Source organism: Panthera leo, chromosome B3 (genome assembly GCF_018350215.1).
Source record: "Panthera leo isolate Ple1 chromosome B3, P.leo_Ple1_pat1.1, whole genome shotgun sequence".
Taxonomy (NCBI): Eukaryota; Metazoa; Chordata; class Mammalia; order Carnivora; family Felidae; genus Panthera; species Panthera leo.
This window is the reverse complement of record NC_056684.1, coordinates 19,594,507-19,601,693: the sequence shown is the minus strand read 5'-3', so window position 1 is coordinate 19,601,693 and position 7,187 is coordinate 19,594,507. Positions and strand designations below refer to the sequence as shown.

General features: G+C 57.3%; 1 protein-coding gene across 2 annotated transcripts in view; it reads left to right on the top strand.

Annotated features, from left to right (window-relative positions):
• Positions 1-4,627: 4,627 nt before the first annotated feature.
• PCSK6 (proprotein convertase subtilisin/kexin type 6) overlaps positions 4,628-7,187 on the top strand; it is a 191,033-nt gene continuing 188,473 nt past the window's right edge. For both annotated transcript variants that reach the window (XM_042941191.1, XM_042941190.1), the window contains exon 1: positions 4,628-4,900. In XM_042941191.1, coding sequence (XP_042797125.1) covers positions 4,628-4,900 — 273 coding nt within the window. The remainder of the gene's footprint in view (positions 4,901-7,187) is intronic.

Below are 7,187 nucleotides of genomic sequence, written 5' to 3'. Positions count from 1 at the left end.
GGAGGAGCCCGTAGACCCGCTGGGCGCCCACCCAACAGCCTTCCTAGAGAAGCCTCTTGCAAACAGATCTCGGATTTTGCTCAATCTGGGGCAGTAATGTTTCGCCAGGAGAGAAATCAAGACTGCTAGGAACCAACCTGGGTAACCCATTCACGTTGTCAATGACGACTTGGCGGACCGGGTGAGCTTGTGACCCAGTTCTGATCCATAGGGCCTGAGGGGAAATGAGCTGGGTGTCCTGCCCTTCCTTCCTTGGATGCTATCTGGAGACAATAAAATGCTCCAATCTGAGCGCGTGATTTAGGCACAGGAGGAGAAAGCCAGGCAAAGTACAGAAAAGCTATCTTGAGCCCTGATATCACCGAGCTGCTGAATTAACATCCCTGGATGCACCTATCACCAAATTCCTGTTTGTGAAATAATGAGCTGTCCTTACTGTTCATGCTCCTTTTGGTTGAGTATTCTAGTACTTAAAACCAAAGGCATTCTAAAACTGCTGCATCAAGGATGAAATTAACAATTGGGATTTTTCTATCACATGTGACTCTGGGCCTCCTGGAAGCCAGGGCAAAAAGGGAAAGCAGATAAATTGCAATGCTCTCATTGTTAGTTGGGAAGAGCTTCTCAGGGAGCTTGTGCTTTTTTGCTCCTAAATTCCTTGTTTGACACTAAATTTCCCCGTGGGAGTTTATGAAAGGAACACTGAGATACATAATTGCAAGATAATTGTTTTGCCGGAGAAGCAATTTTTACAAGGCTCTTTCTTAAGACAATGAGGATCTAGATATAAAGGGAAAGTCTAACCAGAGAGGGAAAGAGTGGGTGGGACGAGAATGGGCTTGGTGCCGCTCCATGCCCTCCCCACCACAGATGGTCAAACATCCCCCCAGAAAGGAGGAGAGCCCAACATGAGTCAGAGCCCACACTGAGGAGATGACAAGATACATGGGCTTTAACACGAGTGGAAGGCAGAGCTCAGAGAAGGATGGAGAGGGAAAGACCCCTGACCCACCACTTAGAGGGAGAAGCTGTGGATGGGGCTTGGGATGGATGGAAAGGAGAGAAAAGAGAAGTGTGAAAGGGAGACAGTGGAACCAGCTGGGGGACCCCTAGTTTGTAGAAACCCAGGGCAGGATGAAGCCTTCTCTGGGACTGGGGTGAAGGGGCTGGAGGTAGGCAGGGGTCTGATCTTTCCCAGGCCCTCCCTTATGAGGGATGTTAAAATCTGAGAAAACATGCAAGCAGGCATGGCCGAAGGGTGGAACATGTACATGCCTGTGAACCCCACAGAGGGACAGAATATGCAGCCTTGCCCATCCCATCTCACTGCAGGGCTCCCGGGGCCCAGTGTGGTCACCATTGTTACCACTCTTGAGTGCTTACTCGGCATCAGGTGCTGGGCCAGGGGCTCTGCATACAACAGCTTCTGTTGGCCTCCCAGGGCCCTGCACGGGGACAGCATCATTACTGCCCTCTCCAGCAGAAGATGCTGGAGCAACTTGCCTAAGACTTCGCACAACTCGTGGTGAGGCCGAGCTTTGAATGCACGCTCTTCTCCAATATCCTGAAGGTGGTGCCCATCAGACATTGTTTGATGGATGCCACCCTGGCTCACGGAACCTAGCACGTTTCCAACATGCGATTTTTCAGTAAAGTGTTTGTTACTTAAACTAGAAACAACTTCTGCATCAAATTCTGCTTCAACACACCTCAGAAGGTTGTGTGCAGTCTTCTGCTAGCCAGCGATCCTGGAAGTACCGGGCGTTGCTTGGCCCCAGCTATGCAATCCTGTACTTGCTGCACAGGGGTCAAGTGTGGGCATGAGAACACATAACTCCATAACATCTTCCCAGTGATGGCTCCTCCTCCTATTCTCTGATTTTGGGAGGATTCTAGTATAAATATCACATCTCTGTACTAGCATTTTCTAAAACTTCCGAAATATGGATGACCAGCTTCCAGTCACCTTTCGGTCCATCTCCAGGCCTTCTGACCTAGGGAAACAGGATCAGCCCTCTTCCCACCCTACCCCGACCCTGGCCCCTGCCCCAAACTGTTGGACCCTCAAGGCCCATCTGGAGGGCTGGAGCTTAAGTGAGGAGTAATCTCCTCTCTGCAGGAAGACCAACCAAGTTTTATTACAGATTCTATCACAATACAAGGGCTGGTCCTTCTGTGATTGAGCTAATCCCGTCACCACGTAAATCAATAGGAGACCCACAGGAGGTGATTTGATTTAGGATGTTCATTTGGGGAAGCTAGTCTTCCTAGAACATTGAAGCCAAAATAGTGCCTGGGCACTTCCACAATAAATGCCAAGTGTAGCTCACAAGGACCAGATCTGTTAATAAAATAAATTCAGATCCCTCCAAATAAAAATTCAGACACATTTTAGGCTCCTCAGTTCAGTGGGCTGAATCCCTGAATCTACTAAATTATTATGGAAAAACTCTTATCTCTGCCTGTCAAAAATCACTGCTGTCTTGGTGGGGGGGTGTGTGTGGGGGCCCTCTGGGGAGGGACGAATTGCTTCATAATAACTTAGATTATGTGCAGTGTAGCATTATCTTGAAAAGCGCCACATACTTGAAGAGGCACAACACAGGATCTGCGACAGAGCCGACCCAGTCCAGGTGACAGGGGCCAGAAGGGAGATGGGTGTCTCCCACATGGATTGCTGATAAGTGACAGAGTGAGACTTCTAATCCAGCCCCTTGACTCAGTCCAGCATCCCTTCTCTGTGGACAGCTAGGCGACCTCTGGAAGAGACAGGGTGAGGGTTCTGGGTATGATTTTGGCTAAGAGGGGGGCTGTGACCTCTAGGATAGCCCAGCTTGCCTCAGGGCCTCCTGTCTCTTAAGTGGGTAGGGGCAGGCTAGCGTCTAGGCCGTCTGTAAGGGGGATGCAAGGGGCCTGATTCTGCAGCATGGGGCAGGCCTTGAGTGTCTGTCCAGGGAGCTGATCACACTCGGCCAGGGGGAGTGAGGTGGGAGAAGTTGCATCTAGTGCAGAAAAGAGAAAAATGTGAGGAAAATGAATCCCCAGGTTCCAGGTTCCCTGGCAGAAGCCCTGTGAACAAGGATTTGGTTTGTCCCTGTGGGGCCTCCTACCATACCTCCCGTGCTCTCACCTCCATTCAGGGTGACTCACGCCTGCAGAAAGGATGAATCATGTCAGTTACGAAACCAAAGGGCTCCTGAGAGGGAGGCTGGAAAGGACCCGGGGAAGCCACCTCCACAGATCCTGCTTTCTCCCCACCCCTCCTGCCCCCTATTGCCCCACCTCTATCTGCCAAGCCACAGACTCGAGCGAGCTCTCCATAGGAATTTCTTCTGGAAACAGGACATTGGATCAGTGGTCGTCTTGCCTTCCCACCTCAAGGCCTTCTGGGGCCTATGTTTTGTTTTCTCTCCTGTATTCATCCGGGTAAAGTCTTGCTTTCCACGTGTCGCCAGTTGGGACCAAGGGGTCCTGAAAGTAATGGGAGAAGAGATCCTGAAGCAGCCCTCACCTCTCCCCACTTGCTTGTTCACAGTGTGAACACTTCCATAATTCTCCAGGGTGCACCAAATAATTACCTGCTGCATTCTAGGCTGCTCCAGGCAGCAGGGGCAAGGATGATTCAACTCACTTTCCCACTGACTGGTACCAGCTCACCGGGAGCTTTTAAGAGTCTACACGAGTGAACACCTACCATGTGGCAGGCCCTGGGCTCATAAAAACAAACGTTTATGGACAGCTTATCGCCCCGCAAGAGCTCATGTCATCCTCAAAACAGCCCTACGGGGTGGATACTGTTGTCATCCCCATTTACAGGTGGAGCCCTGCGCTCAGCAGGGACAGCGACGTGCCCAAGATCACACAGAAAACGAAGCAGACAGCTTGGGGATTCACCTGTACCACCTGCTTCTCCAGGGTCGGCTGCGCCGCGGGGTTTCTGCTGTGCACTCCTTGAGTCCGGCTATTCTGTCAGCGGTCTTGGCCCCACTTAACGTGCCTCTCCAATCAGGCCTCGTTCTCCACCGGGCCATGACTCTGTCTTTCCTTGTGGCTTCTTTCCCTTGGAACCCAGAGCCCGTGCAAACCCACCATCTCACACTGAGATGAGCAAGGCCACCCTTCAATGAGATTAAACTCGACCCGGTGGGTGAGGCCTCCAGGATGCCCGACGGGTGGGAGGGCTCGGGCCTGAGCTCCCCGGTCTGGACTCACCTGAGCTGCCCCGGGCGCGGGGAGCCTCTCGGGGCTCCTGGTAGAACGTGCTGGGGGTGGACAGGGCCGCCGCTCGGGGCCGCCCTGGGCCTGTGTCCCGAGAGCCCTAAAAGTCTGCGAGAAGTTCCCCGGTGGGGGGCGTCTCGGGCCTCCCCCGCCGCCCGCCCGCACCGCCCGGTGCCCCCCTCCCCCCACCCCCCGGCTCGCGCTGGTCCCGGTGCGAGCCGCTGGAGCGCGGGCCCAGGGGCGCCACCGGGCCGCGCGGGCGGGAACGCGCCGCGGCCGCCTCCTCCTCCCTCGCTCCCGCCCGCAGCGGCGGCGGCGGCGCTTCCCCGGCGCGGAGCGGCTTTAAAAGGCGGCACCCCACCCCCCCGGCGCACTCGCCGCTCGGGCGCCGCGCGAGCCTGCCGCTGCCATGCCTCCGCGCGCGCCGCCTGCGCCCGGGCCCCGGCCGCCTCCCCGGGCCGCCGCCGTGGACGCCGTGGACGCGGGGGGCGCCGGCGGGCCCGGGCTCCGGTCGCTCGCGCCGCGCCCCTGGCGCTGGCTGCTGCTGCTCGCGCTGCCCGCCGCCTGCTCCGCGCCGCCGCCGCGCCCCGTCTACACCAACCACTGGGCAGTGCAAGTGCTGGGCGGCCCGGCCGCGGCGGACCGCGTGGCCGCGGCGCACGGCTACCTCAACTTGGGCCAGGTGAGTGCGGCCGGCCCCGCGCGCCCAAAACTTTCCCGGCCGCCGGTGGGCACGGCGCGAGGGGGCGCCTCCTTCCGGCCCGCGGCGCGGCGGCCGCGCGCGGGCAGGGGTCCCGATCGGCTCGGCCCTCGCGGTCGGGGGGCGGCCGCGGCGCCCGGCGGGGAGTCGCCTGGGGAGGCGGGACGCTCGGCGGGACCCATCGGGTGGCCCCAGGGCGCCCACTCGGGCCTGGAGCGCCGCGGGCAGTTCCGCCGGCCCGGCGGCCCGGCGCGGGCACCTGCCCGGCGGGGCGGGAGAGGGAGCCGGTCTCGGGCGCCGCGCTCTGCCCGCGGGCGCTGTCCTCAGTGCCCACCAAGCTCTCCCTGGCCTCGGATCCCCGCTCCACCACACCGGACCCGCTGTCCTCGACGGGGGGCGGCGCGGGGCTCCGGACCCTGAGCGCGCCGGGCGGCCCCGCGGCTTGGTGGTGACACGCGCGTGGCCCAGAGGCTCGGGGACCCGTGCTGACTCGGTGTCCGCGGCTCCAGGAGGGAGGGCGGCCCGGAGCCTGGAAGCAGCCGTCAGAGGCTTTGCAGGCAGCTCAGGACCCTGCACCCGCGCGGTGGGCTGGAGGCAGGGGTCCTGCGTTTAAGACCCCTTCCGGCACCGGCACCGGGGAGTTGGCTTTGATTCTGAGCTTCTGTCGCTGTTCTCAGGGCTGGTCTCCACACTAGCTGTATGACCTTAGGCGAGTCACTTTCCCATCCCATCTTCAACTGTAGGGACGGTGGCAGTCTGTACTGGCTGCATTTGTTGGGAAGATCAGTGTTGTCGGGCATCAAAACCCCAGGCCGGGCCCTAACCCTGGTCAGTGAGCCCAGAGCCCTCCCACGGCCTGGGCCATCGCTATCACTGTCAATTAGCAAGAGAGGACAAGCCCTGGGCACGAAGGTGGCATAACCCCAAAGGAGGCTGAGGCAGGTCCCTCCCCCCCCCCGCCCCCCCCCCCCTCCATTGCGCCAACCCCACAGAATGGCAGCGGGGCAAGTGATTGATTTGTGGCCCGTGGAGGGGCAACAGACTGAAGTGTGCGGTCCCACCAGGGGACCTCTCTGTGCAGTTAACAAATCTCCTACAAACTCCACACTTAGAGGGATGAAGCGAAGCGACAGGGAAGCACCAGCTCATAACTCAAACCCTAGTGCCAGGCGGTGTTAAATTTAGTTTCATCATTACCCGTGACAGAAGCCAGCAAAGTGTGGTGTGGCCCCAATGTAAATGACATTTCTTCTGCATCCTAAGTCCCGCACAGAAGCTGCTAATGTGAGATGTGTGGCCTTCCGGAAAAGTCAATTTCTGCGGCTTGCTCTGTACTTCAGGCGGCAGATCAGAGTGTGTCTGAAAGAATGCCACCGTATCTTTTTGTGTATCTTTTATACAGTTTGCTCAGGTCTCTTCAAACACCCTGTGATGGAAGATGTTGCCTTTGGGTAGCACTGGCTTCATTTCTACCTGTGGTTCCTAAATCTCCCCAGCTGATGGTCCAGCCTGAAGAAGGTGTTCCTCGGGGCGCCATCCCCGTTGGTTGCTAGGGCCCCCCGGCTCCTGCTACACTTCGCTGCTCTGCCCAGGTGGCCTGGCAATTTGTCTTCAGCTCAAAGTGACTCTCAAACTGCACGGTAAATTACAAAGTGCCTGGGTTTCTGGCTCCTATAATTAAAGGAGCAGAGGGGAACTGACGTTGAGCCGTGAAGCTCCTGGACATGGCAATGAGAGGCACACACAATGCCTCCCCCTCACAGTTCCTGTCCCCCAGAATAAAAAATGCCAGGGCTTTGAAACAACTTCTGTCAGACTCACTGAGCTGAGTCTCATACACAGTGTGCTGTTGTCATTTTACCCGTGGGGGAGGTTCCTCCAGGTACCTACCTGCCCCGACCTGGGACCTTCTGGGGAGTCTCTCAAGGACCCTCCAGTTCTGTCCAATGCAGCCAGGGTAGACTGCCGTGGTGCTGTCGCTCAGCTTGGGAGGCAGGGTGTCATTCGCAAACGGAGGGATTAGTTGGTTGGGGATCCGAGCAGTCTCAGAGGCTGTGTGTGTGTGTGTGTGTGTGTGTGTGTGTGTGTTTACTCAAGGAGAGCCTATTACTCTTTATTCCAAAACCAGCTTTTCTCCCTCCCTCCCCCAAGTGAACTGCTAATGTGGAAAAGGCCTGGAGCATTCCAACCTCTACCTATTCACTAAGAACTCTTTTAAAAACCTTATTTGCCTTTTTCAGCTGGGAGAATTCGTGACTCATAAATAAGA